Below are 25,445 nucleotides of genomic sequence, written 5' to 3' on the forward strand. Positions count from 1 at the left end.
CTACTCATGAGAAACTCTCCAGACACAAAACAGAACGCTTTAAAAGAGACTAACGTCGTCTATGCCTTCAAATGCCCTCTTGGGGACTGTAAGCTCCAAAAAACCCAGTATATAGGCAAGACAACAACATCTCTTTCTAGGCGTTTAACGATGCATAAGCAACAGGGCTCCATTAAGGAACATATAATCTCTTCCCACAACCAAACCATCGCCAGAGAAATCCTAGTAAACAACACAGAAATCATCGATAGATACAGTGATAGCAGGCGGCTTGACGTTTGCGAGGCACTACACATCAAGAAGTCAACACCAGCAATCATCAGCCAATTAATGCACAACTATATTCTACCCACCTCAAGACTCCGCTCCAATATAGAAGCATCAAGAAATATGGACCAATAGGCTTTCTACAAACACTTCTATTCAATACCCATTGTTTCGTGTTCTGTCTTGTGTTGATGAAATTAATACCCTATTAATGCCACCTCTTGTTCTGTCTTGTGTTGATGAAATTAATACCCTATTAATGCCACCTCACCCCATCCATCTCACTAAAATGTAGATATAAAATCGGAGATGCGTAAGTTCTATTCAGTTGTGTATTTGTAAACTAAAGTCTTTGAAAATGTAATAAATTTTACGAAACGCGCTCGTGTCGCGTCAGACTAGAAATAAAAATGAATTTTGGAGAATTGATTTTTGATTTACCTCCAACAGTGAAAAGAAATGTATGAAAGATTGAGAAAATTCGTGTTAGAATTATTAATCTTACTTTTTCGGTCATATTTAATAATATATATATATATATATATATATATATATATATATATATATATATATATATATATATATATATATATATATATATATATATATATATTTACATATATATATATATATATATATATATATATATATATATATATATATATATATATATATATATATATATATATATATATATATATATATGTATATTGTGACGGTAACGCGTTGGTGTTCGGCTGTTTCAAAAGCTAAGGGTATGGCCTCGTCACATATAGAAACAAAAAGAGAAAATCTGGAACTTCGTCTGTGGTAAGGTAATGGGAAGACACACAAAACACAAGTAAATTTAACAATGAGATTTTAATTACGTTAGAAAAGCAAAACATGAATAAAATGGACATACAAATTGGAACATAAAATCAATCAATCAAAATAATAAGAATAATCAAATGACAAAATGAAAAGTTACGTTAAGACAAGTGAGTAATAACAAGTGAACAATATACAATCAGATAGGTGCAGGAATATTGGTTTTAAGCTGCCACCTCTCTTAGTACACGTAAGCCAGAGCTTAGTCTACCAACGAGACGTGTTAACTTGTTGAAAGCACTGGATATTCTGAGGTCTGTAGGTCGTGTGGCCCCAGACATCAGGTAGTGTGGCGGGTGGAGGGCAGGAGCAACTGGACACGCAGCCAATCAGCGATGAGCAGGCGACGGACAGGTAGTTTGGCTGTTCGAGTGGCGGGGGGAGCAGGAGTTCCTGGTGCTGCATACGTTTGCTCTCTGTCAAACCTTGGAGTTGTATTTGTTGGATATTTCTTCCATATTAGTTGTATAGGGATGTATATAGCGACAAACTTGGGAGGGAAGAGCAGGCTCAATCTCTTGAAGGAGATTATCGTCACAACTCTCCCCCGAAGCCTGCGGTTCTGGAAGAAGTACGTCGTTATGTGGTGGAGTAATAGATGGAGTCGCTTCCACTTCATAAACTCTGGAGAGATCATCGGCTAAGATGTTGTCGGAACCTTGGTATAGCGGGACTCCAGGTTGAATCTCTGCAGTTATCAAGCCCATAGTAGAAGACGTTGAGATGAGAAGTGGGCGTGCTGCAGGAGGTGTAGGGTGGTGTGGTCCGTGTTGATGGTAGACCGAGCACTTTTCAGGTGTGGAGTGAAGTGCTGGAGCTTCAGGATGATGAAGAGTAGCTCCTTGCCAATTGTTCAGTAGGTCCTTGTTGCAGTAGTCGCTGACAGGTGTATTCTCCTCGCCTCGTTGCTGCATCACGACACCACCAACGCCGGTACCACTGGTGTCGACATGGAGGATGAAGGGCTTATCTGACGAGGTGAGAGTGGAATTAGAATATGGCAAAGGAGCACTATTAGGGTCCTGAAAATGGTTGGGAATATCAATATGGATTTTTGAATTAGAAAGCGCTGACTCCTTTTCAGTGCTTTCGGGAGGAGAAGCAGGGAAGGTCTCACTGTGGATGTAGGGTTCTGTAAAGGTAGAATAGTTGATCATGACAGTGGGAGGAGTACCATTATATTGCTTCAGGAGGTTGACGTGGCACAGCTGGGTCTTCCGCCGCCTATCTGGAGTCTCGAGAACGTAGTTGTTGTTGTTTCGGCACTCCTTGATGCGGTAGGGTCCTGAAAACCTGTTTTGTAAAGGAGAACCTGGGATAGGAAAGTATGCTAGTACGAAGTCTCCCGGCTTAAATTTTCTTACTTTGCTGGTCTGGTCGTAATGAGTCTTCATCCTCTCCTGGGCTTTCAATAGATTATCATGGGCAAAACGGTGGACTCTCTCTAGAATGTGTTGAAGGTTTTGAAGAAACTGGGGCACATTCTGATGCTCGCTGAAGGTGGCATCTCTGAGAGAGTCTTTGAAAGCCTTAAGGGGAGTACGGCACTTACGGCCGTAGAGCATCTCATAAGGAGATACTCCTAGGGACTCATTGGGAAGACTTCTGTAAATACACATTATAAGGTCGATTTGCTTATCCCAATCCTTAGAGGTTTCACTACAAAACTTTTTCAGGAGTGCTTTGATAGTCTGATGACTACGCTCAAGAGAACCCTGTGAAGCAGGATGATAGGGGCTGGACAATACCTGTTTGATGTTGAACTCCTCCAGTGTCCTTTTGAAGAGATCACTGGTGAAGTTGGTACCACAGTCGCTCTGAATCTCCCTGGGAAATCCGTATTGAGTGAAGATCTTCAATAGATGCTTTACAACCGTAGCAGCCGTGATGTTCTTCACTGGAACTGCTATGGGAAATCTGGTGGTAGGACACAGGATGGTTAAGATATAGGCGTTACCTGAACTGGTCCGAGGTAAAGGACCAGCACAGTCTATTATAAGTCTGTGGAAAGGTTCCGCAGGCACCTGTATGGGAATCAGTGGCGCTCTGGGAATGGAGATGTTCGGTTTGCCTGCCATCTGACATGTATGACACTGTTTTACGTACTGTTTGACGCTATTTACCATACCTGGCCAGTAGTAGTCTTGACGAATCCCATGGTAAGTCTTGTTGAATCCGAAGTGGGAGAGTGCTCCGTGGGCCAGGTGTAGAATAGTGGGCCGCAGGCTGGTAGGAATCACAAGTTGTTCGATGTTGGCCCAATCGTCCTCCTCCTTCAGTTTACTGGGTCTATATCTGCGGTAGAGCAAGTCGTTCTCTAGGAAGAACCCAGGAATACTGTCGGGTTGAGTCTCAGCCTGGAAAAACAATGGTGTTAAGGTAAGATCTTCCCTCTGCAACTTACGGAACTCCAACTTGGTCAGATTCGGGGGTAGTTTCTGAGGGTCTTGAGGGACAGCGGTAGCAGTAGAGTCAGCTGGCTGTGGATGTGCGGCTTGTGCACGGGTGGTCACTAGAACCGGAGGAGAAACTTCATCACTCTCTTGAACCTCTGCTGGAACATATTCTAGTATAGGGTTAATTGGCACAGAGGTACACACCTGGGGTTTGTCCATGACGATCAGGTTGGTCGGTTGCAGGTCTTCTGCCAAGTCGTTGCCTAGGAGAAGTTGCACTCCAGGCATGGGAAAAGGCTTTTCCCTGACGGCGACTTGGACTTCTCCGTTCACGTAGGGACAATCCAGGTGGACTCTGGCGAGAGGATATGGAGTGGTAGCAGTGAGGTCAGTGATGAAGACAGTTTCTCCGGTGTAGGCAATGTTGGGCACAGCCGACTTCAAGATGATCGATTGAAGAGCCGCTGTGTCCCTCAAGATCTTCAATTTGAAACGTCCCTCCGGATTTGAACCGTTGGCAGAGACAGTTCCAGTATACAGGTGGTTACTGAAAAGAGAAAGATCATTAACATTAACACCAACATTCATCACAGGCTTACCGGACTTAGGAGGAGTTGGTTTGGGTTTCTGTGTGTCAGTGGTTCCTTTGTATTGAGACTTACCACACTTGTCTATGGTGTGTCCATAGAGTCTACAATACTTGCAGTACAATTGCGAGCCAGCTTGATCGGTGCTCACTTTCTCGTAACTGTACCACGACTTCTTACTGGAGGATGGTTCGGGTGTCAGCCGGTGGATGAGGCTGTAAGTGTCAGCCGACTTAGCACACTTCAGGTAGTCGGTTTCTTCTTTATCTGCTAAGTAGAGACGGACAGGAGGCGGCACACGCCTCAAGAATTCTTCAACTAGCATCAGGTTGACGAGTTCTGTAAAAGTAGAGACATGTGCTGCTTCCAGCCATTTCATAAAATATCTCCGTTTTGTGTTGGCAAACTCGAGGAAGGTAGTGGTACTTGCCTTCAGGTGGTCACGGAATTTCCTTCGATAACTTTCTGTGGAGAGGAGGTAGGCGTCCAACACTGCTTGTTTCAGAGTCTGGTAGTCATTCTCAGATGCCAGAGTACTGAGTGTGACTGCAGCTCTACCTGTAAGATGGACTCTGAGAAGTGTGGCCCATTGGTCGACAGGCCAACTGAGTTGATTAGCAAGGGTTTCAAAGGTGGTGAAAAACACATCAACTTCTGCTTCTACAAAGGATGGCATTAACTTACTTGCATGTGATATATTAAAACTGACGGGAAGAATGGCAGTAGCTTGCTGGCGTTGAGCGAGGTGTGAAGTTTCCAACGTGTATTCTCGTTGACGACACTCTAGAGCCAGAGTCGCTTGTTGCTTGTCATGTTCGCGTTGCATCTCCAACTCGCGTCGTTTTGTTTCAAGCTGTACTCGCTCCCGCTCATGGAGCATTGCAACCTCACGTTCCTGGAGGGCGAGTTCACGTTTCTTGAGGGCGATTTCTCGTTCTTGTTCTTCCTTCCTCAAGGCAGCTTCACGTTCTTGTTCTTCCCTTCGTATGGCAGCCGCTTCTCTTTGCTGCTCGAGGGCTTCCCTTTGCTGCTCACGTTCAATCTTGGCCAGCTCTAGTTTGAGTTTCATCGTTGCCAAATCAGTTTTATCTGCAATATAGTAAGTTTCATGAGTTTCAGAGTCTATCTTACCTTGTTCTAAGAAATGATCCAGCAACAGGTTGTGTATTTCACTCTTGTTGGCTTGGTAGGGGACTGTTAGTTTATACTCATGTGCAAGAGTTTGTAATTCAGCTCTCTTGGCATGACTTAAAGTCCCTATGGCACCTGCTGGATCTGCACGGAAAGCTTGGAGACGAAACATGGTGAAATTAGCAAATAAATGTACAACGAATATACCGTTATATGGTGAATGTCAGAAACAGGACAACGTGGCAACTGGTACCTATCCTGTGGGATCTTTAACAATTAAAGTTAAGTACAAGATGTTAAATGATTAATTTAAATCAAGGGCGCAGGAAATCTTGTACCCGGTACTCATGTAAGAGGATAAGGGCAAGAAAATCCTACTAAACAAATGAAACAGTTTCGAAAACAAATGAAACAGTTAATTGCCTCAAAAGTAAAATTGGTAGTGCAAGGATGTAGGCATACCTTGCCAAGTCTCTACAGGACATAAGCAAGTTTTCCTACTGAAATTAATATGATACTTACAGAATTAGCGAACTTTAGTGCTCTGAAAAGTAAGCTAATTCCCTACCGTTGTATGTATCATCATCTCTGACTGACGTGTAGGGGTGCGAGGTGTCGACTGGTGACGAGAACTGCTGCTGAGGTCCCAATTCAGCAACTAAAGTTCGAGCTAGAGGAACTATGGCCCTCTTTGTCCTCCTACAGTCAGATTGCAGAAGATTAGGTGCACTTGACCCGGGGCAGACCACAGTACCAGGGTACCAATATGATGATCTGTCAAAAATGAGAAATATCCAAGGGACAAAAGATGGTAAACACGAGTAATAACACGGAGGGAGAGATGACCAATTAAGAGTATGACTGCGGCCTACAGTCACCACGTAATCCAAAGTTGTCTCACCTTCACCATATGTTACTCTCGTAATGCACAATACACACCGCACCATATAGAAAATGAAATTGAATATGAAAAATAGTAAAAGCTACGTTAATAAAGTTAAATACGCTTACCATAAATTACTACTTGGCACCAGTACCTGAGTGAAGCTCCTAGGGCAGGCCCCCACTTAATATGTGACGGTAACGCGTTGGTGTTCGGCTGTTTCAAAAGCTAGGGGTATGGCCTCATCACATATAGAAACAAAAAGAGAAAATCTGGAACTTCGTCTGTGGTAAGGTAATGGGAAGACACACAAAACACAAGTAAATTTAACAATGAGATTTTAATTACGTTAGAAAAGCAAAACATGAATAAAATGGACATACAAATTGGAACATAAAATCAATCAATCAAAATAATAAGAATAATCAAATGACAAAATGAAAAGTTACGTTAAGACAAGTGAGTAATAACAAGTGAACAATATACAATCAGATAGGTGCAGGAATATTGGTTTTAAGCTGCCACCTCTCTTAGTACATGTAAGCCAGAGCTTAGTCTACCAACGAGACGTGTTAACTTGTTGAAAGCACTGGATATTCTGAGGTCTGTAGGTCGTGTGGCCCCAGACATCAGGTAGTGTGGCGGGTGGAGGGCAGGTGCAACTGGACACGCAGCCAATCAGCGATGAGCAGGCGACGGACAGGTAGTTTGGCTGTTTGAGTGGCAGGGGGAGCAGGTGTTCCTGGTGCTGCATACGTTTGCTCTTTGGCAAACCTTGGAGTTGTATTTGTTGGGTATTTCTTCCATATTAGTTGTGTAGGGATGTATATAGCGACGAACTTGGGAGGGAAGAGCAGGCTCAATCTCTTGAAGGAGATTGTCGTCACAATATATATATATATATATATATATATATATATATATATATATATATATATATATATATATATATATATATATATATATATATATATATAACTTATGTTCCAATCAAGTAAAATAGGCAGGATTAGCCTCGTTCATCACCGTTCTTAACTAAAATAACTTTCTCTTAGCTAGAAATTGTCAAAGGAAACTTTCCAACACTGATCATAACTAACTTTATCCATCGTCAATCAACTAAAAATAATAACTTTCATCATTTCTTAACTAAACTTATTCCCCAGTAAACAGAAAATAACCATGTTCATCATGTTTCATTGTCATTTCTTATCTAAAATTATCCGCCAATCAACAGAAAAAGTCATGTTCAACATGTTTTTGTCTTTTTGTTTTAACTAAAATTATCCATCAATCAACAGAAAAAGTCACTTTCATCATGTTTCCTTGTCATTTCTTAACTGAAATATCACTTCTCTCAACTGAAAATAGTCAAGTGTAGCTTCTTTCCAACACTGTTCTTAACTAAAGTAACCTTTCACTTCGCTAAAAAATAGTCATATTCATCATTGTTCCTAACTAAAATTATATGTCGTCAAGTAAGAAAAATAGTCAAAGATATCTATCATCGCTGTTCTTAACTGACATTTATAATTTGTTGAGCACTAAAATAGTCACTTTCATCATGCTTACCTTGTCATTTCTTAACTGAAATATCACTTCTCTCAACTGAAAATAGTCAAGTATAGCCTCTTTTCCAGCAATGTTCTTAACTAAAGTATCCTTTCACTTCGCAAAAAAATAGTCAAATGTAACATTTTCAGCACTTTCGTAAGTAACAGTATACTTCGTGGAATAAGAAAAATAGTCAGTCACTCTTCGAGACATCAAGGACACTCTTCGAGATATCAAAGATGCTCTCAAACACTCCAAAAATTTACTCGCATCCTCAAAGTTATTCTCAGAGACATCAAAAAGTTAATCTCAGTCATCAAATGTTATTCTCTAAGTAACCTTTCGTTCATCATAGAAACTTTCTAAGTCATCTTCGTTCATTAAAGTTATTCTCAGAGGCATCTAAAGTTATTATCTAAGACATAAAAGATATTCTCAGAGCTAACAAAATTATTCTCGAAGTCATCAAAAAGGTATTTTCACGTACTCAAAAGTTAATCTCGGTCATCAAAGTTGTTCTGTAAGATATCTTCGAGACATCAAAATTACTCCTCAATACATCAAAGACACAATCAAAATACTTCTCATGTCCACAAAAGTTAATTTCAGAGCTATCAAAAGTTATTCTCAGACATCTTCATCCATAAAAAGTTATTCTCAGAGACATCATAGTCATTCTCTAAGTCATCAAAGTTGATCTCTAAGACATCAAAGTCTTTCTCAGAGTCAACAAAAAGTTATTCTCAGTCATCAAAGGTAATTTCTAAGTCACTTTCCTTCATCAAAGCTATTCTCTAAGTAACCTTCCGTTCATTAAAGTTTTTCTCTAAGACATCAATGTTGTTCTCTAAGACATAAAAAGTTATTCTCTATGTCATCAAAAGTTATTCTCTGAGCTAACAAATATACAAAAAGGAGAAACAAAACTACATCTGAAAGGTTAGGAAAAGGATAATATAATCAACACATACATAAAACACAATAAACTACATCTGAAAGGCTAGGTTAAAGGGTTGGGGAATAAGAACAAATGATAACAAACATAATAAATACAACTTATGAGCAACTTGATAAACTTTAACAAATAACCCTTGAATTGCAAAAATTACCATTTGAGAAATTAACCCTTGAAACGAGTAAATTCCCATATATAACAACAATCCTTTGAAATGCACTTGAAATGCAAAAAAATGACCATTTGAGAAATTATCATTGAAAACGAGTAAATTCCCATATATAGCAAAAATCCATTGAAATGCATAAATACCCAATCTTTAACAAATAGCACTTGAAATGCAAAAATGACCATTTGAGAAAATAACTATTGAAATGAACAAATGAATATGAGACATTGACAAAACACAAAAGACAAGCAGGAATATTTATGCAAGGTAGATTACATAAGTTTGGGTGAGTTAGCCTAGGTAAGTTAGTTAAGTCAGTTTGGGTACGTTAGGTTTCGTAAGTTAGGTTAAGTTAGGTATTTTTACTTTAAGTTAGGTTACGTTAAGTTAGGTTATGCAAGTTAGGCATGGATAGGTTAGTTAAGTTAGGTCATGCAAGTTAGGTAGGGATAGGTTAGTTAAGTTAGGTTATGCAAGTTAGGCAGGGATAGGTTAGTTAAGTTAGGTTAAGCAAGGTAAGTTAGGTTAAGCAGGTTAAGTTAGGTTAGGTAAGCTAGGTTAGGTTAAGTTATGTTAGGTTAAGCAGGTTAAGTTAGGATAAGTTTGGTTAGGTTAGGTAAATTAGGTTAAGTTAGGTAAAGTTAGGTTATTTTAGGCTAAGTTAGGTTAGGTTAGGTTGAGTAAGTTAGGTTAGGTAGGTAAGTTAGGTTATGTTAGGTTAAGTTAGGTTATTTTAGGCTAAGTTAGGTTGGGTAAGTTAGGTTAGGTAGGTAAATTAGGTTATGTTAGGTTAAGTTAGGTAAAGTTAGGTTATTTTAGGCTAAGTTAGGTTAGGTTAGGTTGGGTAAGTTGGGTTAGGTTAAGCAGGTTAAGTTAGGTAAGATAACTTAGGTTAGGTATGGAAAGTTAGGATAGGTAAGTTATGTTAGGTTAGGATAGGTAAAGTTTGGTTAGGTTTAGGAACGTTATGTTAACTAAGTAACATTGGGTGGAGAGGATAGGTTACGTAGGTTTAAGCAGTATAGTTCAGAGAACAGTTTTAAGGTAAAGTGACTAAGAAAATATATTTTAACAGAAGTGCAGGTTTGGTATGAAAAGCTGAACTAGTTACATTTTGGAGATAAATTTTATGACTGAAGATGTCTTAAAGAATAACATGATGGAAGAAGAAGAGTTTCTTTGATGAACGAAGGTGTCTTAGAGAACAACTTTTGGTGAACGAAGGTGAATTAGAGATCACTTTTGATGACTCTGAGAATAACTTTGATGAACGAAGAAAAACTTTGATAGCTCGGGGAATAACTTTTAATTTAGAGAACATCTTTGATGTCTTAGAGAACAACATTGATGTCTTAGAGAACAACTTTGATGAACAAAGATGTCTTAGAAAGCTTCTCTGATGAACGAAAAGTTACTTAGAGAATAACTTTGATGACTGTATTTAACTTTTTTGATGTCTCTGAGGACAGTTTTGTTGAACGAGGATGTCTCAGAAGGCTTCTTTGAATAACGAAGGTGACTCTGAGAATAACTTTTGATGACTCTGAGAATGACTTTGTTGTCTTAGAGAATAACTTTGATGACTTAGATAAATTACTATGTTGAACGAAAGTGAGTTAGAGATTACCTTTGATGACTCTGAGAATATCTTTGATGACGTTGAGAATAACATTTGATGACTCTGAGAATAACTTTTATGTCTTATATAATAACTTTAGATGTCTCTGAAAATAACTTTGATGACTTTGAGAACAAGTTTGATGAACAAAGATGTTTTGGAAACTTCCTCTGACGAACGAAGGTGATTCTGAGAATACCTTTGATGACTCTATGATTATCTTTGATGACTTTGAGAACAAGTTTGATGACTGAGATTAATTTTTAACGTCTCTTGTAATACCTTTGGTGACTCTGAGAAAATATTTGATGACTTTGAGAATGACTTCTGAGAACCTGAGTAGTATTTTGATTGCATCTTTGATGTATTGAAGAGTAACTTTGATGTCTCGAAGATATCTTACAGAACAACTTTGATGATCGAGATTAACTTTTGAGTACGTGAAAATAGCTTTTTGATGACATAGAGAATAATTTTGATAGCTCTGAGAATAACTTTTATGCCTCTGAGGTTAACTTTAATGAACGAAGACGTCTTAGAAAGTTTCTCTGATGAACGAAAGGTTACTTAGAGAATAACATTTGATGACTGAGATTAACTTTTTGATGACTCTGAGAATAACTTTGAGGATGCGAGTAAATTTTTGGAGTGTTTGAGAATGTCCTTGATGGCTCGATAAGTGTCTTTGATGTCTCGAAGAGTGACTTTGACTGTTTTTCTTACTCTTTGCAGTATACTGTTAGTTACAAAAGTGCTAGATGAAGATACATTTGACTATTTTTCTTACTTAGCGACATATAATATTAGTTACGAAAGTGTTGAAAAACTCACATTTGACTATTTTAGTTGAGGAAAGACAAGAAAAAAATATGATGACAGTGACTATTTTAGTGCTCCACAAAGTATAAATGTCAGTTAAGAACGGCGATGATAGATATCTTTGACTATATTTCTTACTTAACGACACATAATTTTAGTTAGGAACAATGATGAATATCACTATTTTTTTAGCGAAGTGAAAGGTTACTTTAGTTAAGAACAGTGTTGGAAAGAGGTTACACTTGACTATTTTCAGTTGAGTGAAGTGATATTTCAGTTAAGAAATGACAGGGAAACATGATGAAAGTGACTATTTTTAGTTGACTGATGAATACTTTTAGTTAAACAAAAAGACAAAACATGATGAACATGACTTTTCTGTTGATTGGCGGATAATTTAGATAAGAAATGACAATCAAACATGATGAACACGGTTATTTTCTGTTGACTATGGAATAAGTTTAGTTAAGAAATGATGAAAGTGATTATTTTTAGTTGTTTGACGATGGATAAAGTTAGTTATGAACAGTGTTGGAAAGATTCCTTTGACAATTTTTAGCTAAGAGAAAGGTTGTTTTAGTTAAGAACAGTGTTGAACGAGATTAATCCTGACTATTTTCTGTTGATTGACAAGTAATTTTAGTTAAGAAGTTACAAGAAAGGTTTGTCTTTTGTAAATTTGGAACTGAATAAAGGGTAGATTTGTTTAAGAACAGGGTTGGTAGAACTATTAAGTTGACTACGAGAATTACTTTGACATAGTTTTGCAAATAAAAACTGGGTGACTAAATTTGTTGGGGGAACTGTATTGCCGATGATAATGTTTGACAAAGAACTAGTTAGTGAATGGAAGAAACAATTGGTTTAAAGAAACAAAGAACATAAAAAATTGAGACTAAGTATGGGAATGAACACAGTGAACATACGGGGAACATGTAAGAAAAGTTGATGAACACAGTGAACATGCAGGGAATATGAACTTACAGAGAATATGAAGACATGATAAGGAACATAGGGAATACAAAGAATGAACACTGAACATGTGAAGAACAAGCTGAGAACATGAATATTGAGTATAAAAGTTGTACAGAGAACATATGATGTACATGAAAACATGATAAAGAAAATAGTGAAGCCCAGACCACACACTAGAAGTTGAAGGGACGACGACGTTTCGGTCCGTCCTGGACCATTCTCAAGTCGATTGTGAATCATTCACAATCGACTTGAGAATGGTCCAGGACGGACCGATACGTCGTCGTCCCTTCAACTTCTAGTGTGTGGTCTGGTCAACATACTTCAGCCATGTTATTGTGACTCATCGCCTGCAACATAGTGAACATACGGGGAAAATGGTAGAAACAGAGAAAAATTGAGAAAAACAGGTGAACAAAATTTGAACTGAGCATGCTGCAAATACTTGCTGAACATGAAGTGAACACAGAAAACATGGATGAGTATACGAAGAACACAGTAAATATAGAGAAAATATGAAAATACAGTAGGATTATTGAAGATTGAATAAGTTGGGGATGAGAAGGTAAGGGAGGGAAAGTATACTGTGAGATTTTGACCGTGTGATTATTGCTTACTTGGGTAAACAAAAGGTATTGAAGGTAAGGTGTTATATGACCTTGTGAATATTACATAGCTGAGTACAAAAAGGGTATTAAAGGAAATAATGTTTACTTTGATAGACTGGAGAGAGGCTTGATCTGAAATAATTTGATGAACATTGAACTAAGTGAAGAACATGAGTTGGAACTCGGTAATTTCAGTTTAATTTATTTGCAGGGGTCTGAAAATGTAGTTGGGTGTTTAAATCTCTGGGGATTTGGACTGATAGTAGTGAATTTACAGGAGTGAACTTGGACAGAGGACAAGAGCTAGAGTTCGGTAACACTATTTTTCTTTATTTACTTAGAAGTATGCCGGGTTTAAATTTCAGGAAAATTGATGGGTTATTTACAAGGAAACGAGAGGGAAGTAAGGTGAGGGACAAGAGCTGGAGCTTGGTAACTAAATTGTCGTATTGTACATTGTTTTAATAAATCGGGTATAAATTTTAGGGAAATTAGACTGTTAGTAAAGAGGTTAAGGAGATAAACTAAGGCTGAGGACAAGAGCTGGAGCTCAGTAACTGTTTTGATCTTATTTACGGTGTCTGAAATACAGAGGGTAAAAATTTCAGGGGAATTGATAGGATATTAACAAAGACTTGAGGGGGAAGTAGGGTGGGGGACGAGAGCTGGAGCTCAGTAACTGACTTGATCTTATTTACTATGTCTGAAATATGACTTTAAAATTTAAGAGGGATTGGACTGCTAGTAGCGAAAATGTGGTCTCTGTCAAATTTGGGTCCACAATTGGACTCTGATTAATTTCGATCATGAACTGGACTCTAAATATTTTTTGGCACAAAGTGGACTCGGGCGAATTTTCGGTATAAACTAGACTCTGATGAAAATTGGGTAGAAAATAGACTCTGAAATTTTTTTGTAGATTACAGGATTCTGATTATTTTGGCCACAAACTGGACTTTGACAAATTTCTGTGGTTAATTGGACTCTGATTATTTTCGGGTATAAAATGGACTCTGTCAAATTTTCACAGATTACAGGACTCTGACGAATTTTGCTAGCAAACTGGACTCTGACGAATTTCTGTTGATAATTGGACTCTGATTATTTTTGGGTGTAAACTGGACTCTGACGAATTTTGCTCACAAAGTGGACTCTGTTAATTTTCAGGGAAAAACTTGACTCTGATTATTTCATGCATAAACAGAACTCTGTTAATCTTCAGGAAAAAACTTGACTCTGATTATTTCAAGCATAAACAGAACTCTTAAGAAATTTGAGCTTTAAACTGTCTCTGACTAATTTTGCTAACAAAGTGGACTCTGAAGAATTTTGGGCACGAACTGGTCTCTGACGAATTTCTGTCTATAACTGGACTCTGTTCAATTTGGTCTTTACAGGTGAAACAGCCATAAATGGATATAAAACTTAAAGTAATGACTAAGATGCCTGTTTTCCTTAACAAAACGTGTAAGACAATATTCTCTGAAAATGGTCTTTGAAAAATACAAGGTTTTGAAAACTGGTAAAATATGTCCGTAGAGTTTACATGGAAAAACCCTGGCTCATAAACACGATATTTCTAAAAATTTTCTATACGATTTTCCTACTTATTTTCCTTATAAGAACGCTTAACACACTTCTAAAATCTCAGAAATTATTTTCCTCATATGAATTCCTTAATTCCAAATCTGTGACTGCCCAAATTTACCTGAAAAACCCTGTGCCATATGGAGGAATTTCTAAATTTACCTGAAAACCCTGTGCCATATGGAGGAATTTCTCCCAAAAACAAAATTCCTCTGTGCGTCTTCATCCCTACTACTAGTGTCCACACCACTAGTCAGTGTCCACACAACTGGTCAGTCGCCACACCACTGGTCGGTTGCCACACCACTAGTTGGTCGCCACACCACTGGTCGGTCGTTACACCACTTGTCGGTTGCTATGCCACTGGTCAGTGTCCACACCACTGGTCCGTTGCTACACCACTGCTCAGTGTTCACACCACTGGTCCGTTGCTACACCACTGGTCAGTGTCCACACCACTAGTCGGTCGCCACACCACTGGTCAGTGTCCACACCACTGGCCTGTCGCTACACCACTGGTCAGTATCCACACGACTGGTCTGTCGCTACACCACTGGTCAGTGTCCACACCACTGGTCCATCACTACCCCACTGGTCAGTGTCCATACCACTGGTCCGTCGCTACACCACTGGTCAGTGTCCACATCACTGGCCTGTCGCTACACCACTGGTCAGTATCCACACGACTGGTCTGTCGCTACACCACTGGTCAGTGTCCACACCACTGGTCCATCACTACCCCACTGGTCAGTGTCCATACCACTGGTCCGTCGCTACACCACTGGTCAGTGTCCACACCACTGGTCCATCGCTACACCACTGGTCAGTGTCCACACCACTCGCCTGTCGCTACACCACTGGTCAGTGTCCACACCACTGGTCCGTCGCTACACCACTGGTCAGTGTCCACACCACTGGTCCGTCGCTACACCACTGGTCCGTCGCTACACCACTGGTCAGTGTCCACACCACTGGTCCGTCGCTACACCACTGGTCAGTGTCCACACCACTGGTCCGTCGCTACACCACTGGTCCGTCGCTACACCACTGGTCAGTGTCCATACCACTGGTCCGTCGCTACACCACTGGTCAGTGTCCACACCACTCGCCTGTCGCTACACCACTGGTCAGTGTCCACACCACTGGTCCGTCGCTACACCACTGGTCAGTGTCCACACCACTGGTCCGTCGCTACACCACTGGTCAGTGTCCACACCACTCGCCTGTCGCTACACCACTGGTCAGTGTCCACACCACTGGTCCGTCGCTACACCACTGGTCAGTGTCCACACCACTGGTCCGTCGCTACACCACTGGTCAGTGTCCACACCACTGGTCCGTCGCTACACCACTGGTCCGTCGCTACACCACTGTTCAGTGTCCACACCACTGGTCCGTCGCTATCCCAGTGGTCAGTATCCACACCACTGGTCCGTCGCTACACCACTGGTCAGTGTCCACACCACTGGTCCGTCGCTACCCCAGTGGTCAGTATCCACACCACTGGTCCGTCGCTACACCACTGGTCAGTGTCCACACCACTGGTCCGTCGCTACACCACTGGTCAGTGTCCACACCACTGGTCCGTCGCTACACCACTGGTCAGTGTCCACACCACTCGCCTGTCGCTACACCACTGGTCAGTGTCCACACCACTGGTCCGTCGCTACACCACTGGTCAGTGTCCACACCACTGGTCCGTCGCTACACCACTGGTCAGTGTCCACACCACTGGTCCGTCGCTACACCACTGGTCCGTCGCTACACCACTGGTCAGTGTCCACACCACTGGTCAGTGTCCACACCACTGGTCCGTCGCTACCCCAGTGGTCAGTATCCACACCACTGGTCCGTCGCTACACCACTGGTCAGTGTCCACACCACTGGTCCGTCGCTACCCCAGTGGTCAGTATCCACACCACTGGTCCGTCGCTACACCACTGGTCAGTGTCCACACCACTGGTCCGTCGCTACACCACTGGTCAGTGTCCACACCACTGGTCCGTCGCTACACCACTGGTCATATATATATATATATATATATATATATATATATATATATATATATATATATATATATATGTATATATATATATATATATATATATATATATATATATATATATATATATATATATATATATATATATATGTCGTACCTAGTAGCCAGAACGCACTTCTCAGCCTACTATGCAAGGCTCAATTTGCCTAATAAGCCAAGTTTTCATGAATTAATTGTTTTTCGACTACCTAACCTACCTAACCTAACCTAACCTAACTTTTTTTGGCTACCTAACCTAACCTAACCTATAAAGATAGGTTAGGTTAGGTTAGGTAGGGTTGGTTAGGTTCGGTCATATATCTACGTTAATTTTAACTCCAATAAAAAAACTTTGACCTCATACATAATGAAATGGGTAGCTTTATCATTTCGTAAGAAAAAAAATTAGAGAAAATATATTAATTCAGGAAAACTTGGCTTATTAGGCAAATCGGGCCATGCATAGTAGGCTGAAAAGTGCATTCTGGCTACTAGGTACGACATATATATATATATATATATATATATATATATATATATATATATATATATATATATATATATATATATATATATATATATATATATATATATATATGTCGTACCTAGTAGCCAGAACGTCGTACTCGGCCTACTATGCAATGCCCGATTTGCCTAATAAGCCAAGTTTTCCTGAATTAACATATTTTCTCTAATTTTTTTCTTATGAAATGATAAAGCTACCCATTTCATTATGTATGACGTCAATTTTTTTTTATTGGAGTTAAAATTAACGTAGATATATGACCGAACCTAACCAACCCTACCTAACCTAACCTAACCTATCTTTATAGGTTAGGTAGCCGAAAAAGTTAGGTTAGGTTAAGTTAGGTAGGTTAGGTTGTCGAAAAAACATTAATTCATGAAAACTTGGCTTATTAGGTAAATCGGGCCTTGCATAGTTGGCTGAGAAGTGTTTTCTGGCTACTAGGTACGACATATATATATATATATATATATATATATATATATATATATATATATGTCGTACCTAGTAGCCAGAACTCACTTCTCAGCCTACTATGCAAGGCCCGATTTGCCTAATAAGCCAAGTTTTACTGAATTAATATATTTTCTCTATTTTTTTCTTATGAAATGATAAAGCTACCCATTTCATTATGTATGAGGTAAATTTTTTTTTATTGGAGTTAAAATTAACGTAGATATATGACCGAACCTAACCAACCCTACCTAACCTAACCTAACCTATCTTTATAGGTTAGGTTAGGTTAGGTAGCCGAAAACGTTAGGTTAGGTTAGGTTAGGTAGGTTAGGTAGTCGAAAAAACATTAATTCATGAAAACTAGGCTTATTAGGCAAATCTGGCCTTGCATAGTAGGCTGAGAAGTGAGTTCTGGCTACTAGGTACGACATATATATATATATATATATATATATATATATATATATATATATATATATATATATATATATATATATATATATATACTAACACAACACCTATACCCCCTATTAGACTATTTTGCAGGAACTTCTTTTCGACAGCTCATAAAACGGAGGAAAGGGTCCTGAAAGATATTGTTAATAGAAACGTTATCCCTACAGACAAAAATCAGAAGATACAACTGACGATTTACTATAAAACCAAAAAAACGGCTAGCCTACTCATGAGAAACTCTCCAGACACAAAGCAGAACGCTTTAAAAGAGACCAACGTCGTCTATGCCTTCAAATGCCCTCATGGGGACTGTAAGCCTCAAAAAACTCAGTATATAGGCAACACAACATCTCTTTCCAGGCGATTTACGATGCATAAGCAACAGGGCTCCATTAAGGAATATATAATCTTTTCCCACAACCAAACCATCACCAGAGAAATCTTAGCAAACAACACAGAAATCATCGATAGATACAGCGATAGCAGGCAGCTTGACATCTGCGAGGCACTATACGTCAAGAAGTCAACACCAGCAATCAACAGCCAATTAATGCACAACTATATTCTACCCACTTCAAGACTCTGCTCCAATATAGAAGCATCAAGAAATATGGGCCAATAGGCCCTCTGCAATTACTTCCATTCTTACCTTCAATACCCATTGTTTCCTGTTCTATCCTGTGTTGAAAGTTTTGCTCACCTCATCCAAAACTGTTGTACATTTCACCTCACCCAAAATGCGGGTATAAAATGAAAAATGAAAGCTGTTTAAATCATAGCATAAGTAAGAACTCTGTTTAGTGTTTGCAGGTAATAGTTGTAAGTGTGTAAACTAAAAGTCTTTGAAAATGTAATAAGTTATTACGAAACGCGTTCAAGTGTCGCGTGAGACTAGAAATAAAAATGAATTTTGGAGAATTGATTTTTCAATTACCATCAACAGTGAAAAGAAACATAAGAAAGATCGAGAAAATTCGTGTTAGAATTATTAATCTTACTTTTTCGGTCATATTTAATAATATATGCCTACAGGAAAGACTGCTACCAAAATATACTAATATATATATATATATATATATATATATATATATATATATATATATATATATATATATATATATATATATATATATATATATATATATATATATATATATATATATATATATACCGTACATTGTGCTCAGTGAAGACCACCAAGATCACTGCACATATGTGACAGAACGATACACGATAAGTATTGCTGGTATATGGTGTTGCAGGGCTGACGACTGATTTCTGGGTCGGTGGCCGGTTCGACTTGGATACCAACGCTTGGTCGTGGACCGTGGACGACTCTGTCATGCCTTTAGGGACTCCCTACTGGGCTGTGAGGTTAGTGCCAGTAAGGTTTCCCTACTGATCTGTGAGGTTAATGCCCCTGAGGTCTCCATTCAGTGCTGTGAGAGTAGTACTTGTACCGTTTGTCCAGTATCTGGTTAGAGAGTGTTTGTTGTGTGCCATTACCTGTCTGTAGAGTGTTTGTCGTGTACCAGTACCTGTTTGGAGAGTATTGACCAAACCACACAACATACTTCAGCCACATTATTTTGACTCATCGCCTGTTTGGAGAGTGTTTGTCGCATGCCAGTACCTGCTTGGAGAGGGATTAACTGTTGTATATACTTGTGTTACTGTTGCAGGCACAGTAGTTCGTGTGTGCGGCGCCCCCCGCCCCACACTGATCCCTTCAGCAGCCCTACCACTGCCCTGCCAGACGCCCCCTGCTTCACCAACACCCAGGCGCCCGCCCAGCGTCAGGAGGGATGGTAATGACACTTTTTATTTTTATTAATTCAATTGTGCAGACGATATGAATGGGAAGCTTGTGTTCCCACTTGGTACACAAGCCATCCCCACTCTCCCGTCCCTTCGTCCTCCCCACTCTCACGTCCCCTCGTCCTCTCCACCATCCCCCACTCTCCTGTCCTCTTGTAGGGCACCATTCTCCACTCCCCGTCCTCTTGTCCCCACCATCCCCCACTCCTCCATCCCCTCGTCCTCCCCACCATTCCCCACTCCTTCATCCAATGCATTCCTAAATTTAGTATAGTGTGTGTTGCTTTTAAATGCAACAGATGGCGCCGTTTAAAAAAAATGTTTCTACCCGCAATAGTTCGGCAGCTATATAGTAAGTACATAAAAACACGTGCGTACTCGAATGAAACGTTGTGTCAAAATTTCAAAGCAATCGGTAAACAGGTTTTGGAGATTTCCCCTCACATAAAAACTCGCATGAAAAACTGTTTTTAAAAAAAAGCATGTTTTTACCTGTCACAGACGTGACATATATATAATATGTATATAAAAACATGCGCATATGCGAATGGAACGTTGTGTAAAAATTTCAAAGCAATCGGTGAAGAACTCTCGGAGATTAGCGATTTTGAATAAACGAACATTTACATTTTTATTTATAGCCTAGCTGTACCTGGCAACGCGTTGCTGTGGCTCAGCAACACATGTGTGTTGCTGAGCCACAGCAACCTTCCCCTGTTTCCCAGTCCTCCCCCACAATCCCCCCCCCCCTTCCCTGTCCCCTTGTTCTTCCAACCATTTCTCACTCCCCATAACTTTGTCCTCTTCACTATCCCCCACTCCACCGTCCCCTCGTCCTCCTTACCATTCCCCACTCCACCGTCCCTTTGTCCTACCCACCATCTGCCACTCCCCCATCCCCTCGACCTCCCTACCATTCTCCCTCCCCCGTCCCCTTGTCCTCCCGACAACCCCCCCCCTCCCTTGTCCTCATGTACTCGCCACCATTGTCCATACCCTTGTCCCCTCGTCCCCACCATCCCCAATTCCTCCGTCTCCTCGTCCTCCCCCAACATTACACCATCCCTTGTCCTTTCATCCTCCCTAACATCCCTCTCTCCCATCCCCTCGTCTTCCCAACCACTCCCCACTCCCTAGTCCAATGCATTCCCAATGACCTGATGATTACATCAGAAAATTGGGAACATCAAAGGATCTGATGTTCCCATCACTGAAATGTAAGAAAAACAGTTAAAAAACGAAATGGAAAACATTGAAAAAAAACCTATACTCACAAAATGAATGTTATGGTAAACAACACAGTTCAATTCCAACACAATGTAACACAAATGTGCAGGTCATGATGGATTTTGTCACCCAAAAGTGCCAGGAAGCTGCAGATAGGTTTATCCCCATCCAAAAGGAGAAAAACGAAAAACAACAGAAAAACCCATGGTTCAACCAGGAATGTAAGGTAGCGAAGCAACTGAGTAAAAGAACATGGAGAAACTACAGAAATAACAGAACACCAGAGAGCAGGGAGAGATACCAGAGGGCCAGAAATGAGTACATCAGAGTGAGGAGGGAAGCAGAGAGACAGTTTGAAAATGACATCGCGAGTAAAGCCAAGACCCAACCAAAGCTGCTCCACAGCCATATCAGGAGGAAAACAGCAGTGAAGGAACAAGTGATGAAGCTGTGGAAAGGGGAGAACAGATACACAGAGAATGACAAGGAGGTGTGTGAAGAACTCAACAAGAGATTCCAGGAGGTTTTCACAATAGAACAAGGAGAAGCCCCTGCACTAAATGAGGACGCGGCAAACCAAGCAACCTTGGAGGAATTTGACCTCACCAGTGATGAGGTCAAAAGGTGTCTGCTGGAGCTGGATGTGACAAAGGCTGTTGGGCCTGATAGAATCTCACCATGGATACTAAAGGAAGGTGCAGAAGCATTAAGTGTGCCACTCTCTATGGTGTATAACAGGTCACTGGAAACAGGAGACTTACCAGAAAGTTGGAAGACAGCTAACGTGGTCCCAATATACAAAAAGGGTGACAGGCAAGAGGCACTGAATTACAGGCCAGTTTCCTTAACTTGTATACCATGCAAGGTGATGGAGAAGATCGTGAGGAAAAGGCTCGTAGAGCATCTGGAGGGAAATAACTTTGTAACGCACCACCAACATGGGTTCAGAGATGGTAAATCGTGCCTCACAGGTTTAATAGAATTTTATGACCAGGCAACGAAAATTAGGCAGGAAAGAGAAGGGTGGGCCGACTGCATTTTCCTGGATTGCCAAAAAGCCTTTGACACAGTACCCCATAAAAGGCTGTTAAAAAAGTTGGAGCAACAGGCAGGAGTAAAAGGGAAGGTGCTCCAGTGGATAAGGGAGTACTTAAGCAACAGGAAACAGCGAGTAACGGTGAGGGGGGAGACACCAGAGTGGCGAGATGTCACCAGCGGAGTCCCACAGGGCTCAGTACTTGGACCCATCCTGTTTCTAATATATGTGAACGATCTTCCAGAGGGTATAGACTCATTCCTCTCGATGTTTGCTGATGATGCAAAAATTATGAGAAGAATCAAGACGGATGAAGATAGACAGAGACTACAGGATGACCTGGATAAACTGGAGGAATGGTCTAGAAAATGGCTGCTAAAGTTGAACTCGGGAAAGTGTAAGGTGATGAAATTAGGCGAAGGGAGCAGGAGGCTGAACACAAGGTATCATCTGGGAGAGGAAATCCTGCAAAAGTCAAATAGAGAGAAGGATCTGGGGGTTGATATCACACCAAACCTGTCCCCAGAGGCCCACATCAAAAGAATTTAATCATCGGCATATGCTAGACTGGCCAACATAAGAACTGCCTTCAGAAACTTGTGTAAGGAATCTTTCAGAACCCTGTATACCACTTATGTAAGACCAATCCTGGAGTATTCAGCTCCAGCCTGGAGTCCATACCTAGTTAAACACAAGACAAAGTTAGAGAAGATTCAGCGGTATGCCACCAGGCTCGTCCCGGAACTGAGAGGATTGAGCTACGAGGAAAGGCTAAAGGAGCTGAACCTCACATCCCTGGAAAACAGAAGAGTAAGGGGAGACATGATAACCACCTACAAAATTCTCAGGGGAATTGACAGGGTGGACAAAGACAAACTCTTCAGCACGGGTGGGACACGAACAAGGGGACACAGGTGGAAACTTAGTACCCAGATGAACCACAGAGACGTTAGAAAGAATTTTTATAGTGTCAGAGTAGTTAATAAATGGAATGCACTAGGAAGTGATGTGGTGGAGGCTGACTCCATACACAGTTTCAAATGTAGATATGATAGAGCCCAGTAGGCTCAGGAATCTGTACACCAGTTGATTGACAGTTGAGAGGCGGGACCAAAGAGCCAAAGCTCAACCCCCGCAAGCACAATTAGGTGAGTACAATTAGGTGAGTACAAAATAATTAAATCAAAAGGAAAATAAATAGAAATCTATGAAAATTCCATTTATCAATGAAATCAGAAACCTTGAAATGGAATCATAACATATTTAGTACTGCGTGTCTTGCTCTTACTTGCAACAGATGGCGATGTTTAAAAAAAATGTTTTTACTTGTCACAGGTGTGGCATCTATACTTATGCTCACGAAATGAACGGTATGGTAAACAATATAACATAACCTCTCCAACATTACACCATCCCTTGTCCTTTCATCCTCCCCAACATCCCCCACTCCCATCCCCTCGTCTTCCCCACCATTCCCCACTCCCTCGTCCGATGCATTCCCAAATGATCTGATGATCACATCAGAAAATTGGGAACATCAAAGGATCTGATGTTGCCATCACTAAAATGTAAGAAAAACAGTTAATTTAAAAAACGAAATGGAAAACATTGAACAAATAAAAAACAAACTATACTCACAAAATGAACGACGTTATGGTAAACAACACAGCTCAATTCCAACACAATGTAACACAAAGTAATTAAATAAAAATAAAAATAAATCGAAATCTAGGAAAATTCAATTAGTCAATGTAATCAGAAACATTGAAATGGAATTGTAACATAATTAGTATGGCATGTGTTGCTCTTACATGCAACAGGTGGTGGTGTTTCTTAAAAAAAAATTGTACCTGTCACAGGTGTGGCATCTATACTTGTATTTACAAAGTGAACGGTGTGGTAAACAACACAGCTCATTTCCAATGCCATGTTACATAAAATAAATATACCAAAATTAAAATAAATTGAAATCCATGAAAATTCAAATTATCAATGCAATTGGAAACATTGAAAAGGAATGGTAACATATTTAGGATAATGTGTGTTGCTATTACATGCAACAGATGGCGTTGTTTAAAAAATAAAATGCCTGTTACAGGTGTGTTAATTATATAGTAGGTGTATAAAAACATGCATGTATTCGAATGGAATGTTGTATCAAAATTTCAAAGCAATTGGCGAAGAACTTTCGGAGTTTACAGCGTGTGTTGCTCTTATGTCCAACAGATGGTGCTGTTTAAAAAAAAATAACATGTTTTTTCCTGTCACAGGTGAGGCCTATATATATTAGTATATAAAAACATGCGCCTATTTGAATGCAACGTTGTGTCAAAATTTCAAAGTAATCAGTGAAGAACTTTCGGAGATTAGCGATTTTGAACAAACGAACATTTCCATTCTATTTATATAGATTTTTAACATGACCTACTTATAAAACGATGAAGCATTTATAAAATGATGCTTGGCTAGATATTCACGTGATTGTTAATATTTAGAGAGTTTTACTTCGGAGGGGAAATGTAGAGGTGGGGTAATTGTTGTAGCGGTACAGAATTGTTGTAGCGGTATGAATTGTTGTAGCGGTAAGGAATTGTTGTAGCGGTAAGGAATTGTTGTAGCGGTAAGGAATTGTTGGAGCGGTAAGGAATTGTTGTAGTGGTAAGGAATTGTTGTAGCGGTAAGGAATTGTTGTAGCGGTAAGGAATTGTTGTAGCGGTAAGGAATTGTTGGAGCGGTAAGGAATTGTTGTAGTGGTAAGGAACTGTTTTAGCGGTAAGGAATTGTTGTAGCGGTAAGGAATTGTTGTAGCGGTAAGGAATTGTTGTAGGGGTAATGAATTGTTGTAGTGGTAAGGAATTGTTGTAGTGGTAAGGAATTGTAGTGATAAGGAATTGTTGTAGTGGTAATGAATTGTTGTAGTGGTAAGGAATTGTTGTAGTGGTAAGGAATTGTAGTGATAAGGAATTGTTGTAGTGGTAAGGAATTCAGCTGCGAGTAATGACTGTTGCGGCGCTCCGCTACTGCTGCTGCTTTTGTTTGTCATATCAATTTAAACAGTATTGCGCTCCGGGCGTGCGCTCCGCGCGTATGCACGAAGTAGACCTGACGGTGCGGGCGAGCGCTTGGCGACACTAAATGTGTATACTCGTTTCAGTTTTCTCACCATAATTCTCGTGCTACATCGCTCGTTTTGGAATCATTGTGTTCACAATAGAATTCCCTACAGGTGTATATGCATATAAGGTCCAAAAGCCAAGCATGACTTCCCACAGCAAAGCCTAAAGTCGGGAAGTTACCCGTGAGCGCACAAAATCAGTAAAATGTGTATACTCGTTTCAGTTTTCTCACCTTAATTCTCGTGCTACGTCGTTCGTTTTTGTATCAATGTGTTAGCAGTTAAATTCCCTGCAGGTGTATATGCATATATTGTCCAAAAGCCAGGCGTGACTCCCTTAGCAAAGCCTAA

General features: G+C 40.1%; 1 protein-coding gene across 1 annotated transcript in view; it reads left to right on the forward strand.

Moving 5' to 3' along the window:
• The window catches only part of LOC138364493 (uncharacterized), an 85,394-nt gene that overhangs the window by 54,179 nt on the left and 5,770 nt on the right, over positions 1–25,445 (forward strand). The window contains exons 8-9 of the mRNA XM_069324141.1: positions 19,161–19,272; positions 19,581–19,706. Of these exons, the coding sequence (XP_069180242.1) occupies positions 19,161–19,272; positions 19,581–19,706 (238 nt within the window). The remainder of the gene's footprint in view (positions 1–19,160; positions 19,273–19,580; positions 19,707–25,445) is intronic.

The sequence above is a fragment of the Procambarus clarkii genome, chromosome 2, assembly GCF_040958095.1.
Source record: "Procambarus clarkii isolate CNS0578487 chromosome 2, FALCON_Pclarkii_2.0, whole genome shotgun sequence".
NCBI classification, from domain to species: Eukaryota; Metazoa; Arthropoda; class Malacostraca; order Decapoda; family Cambaridae; genus Procambarus; species Procambarus clarkii.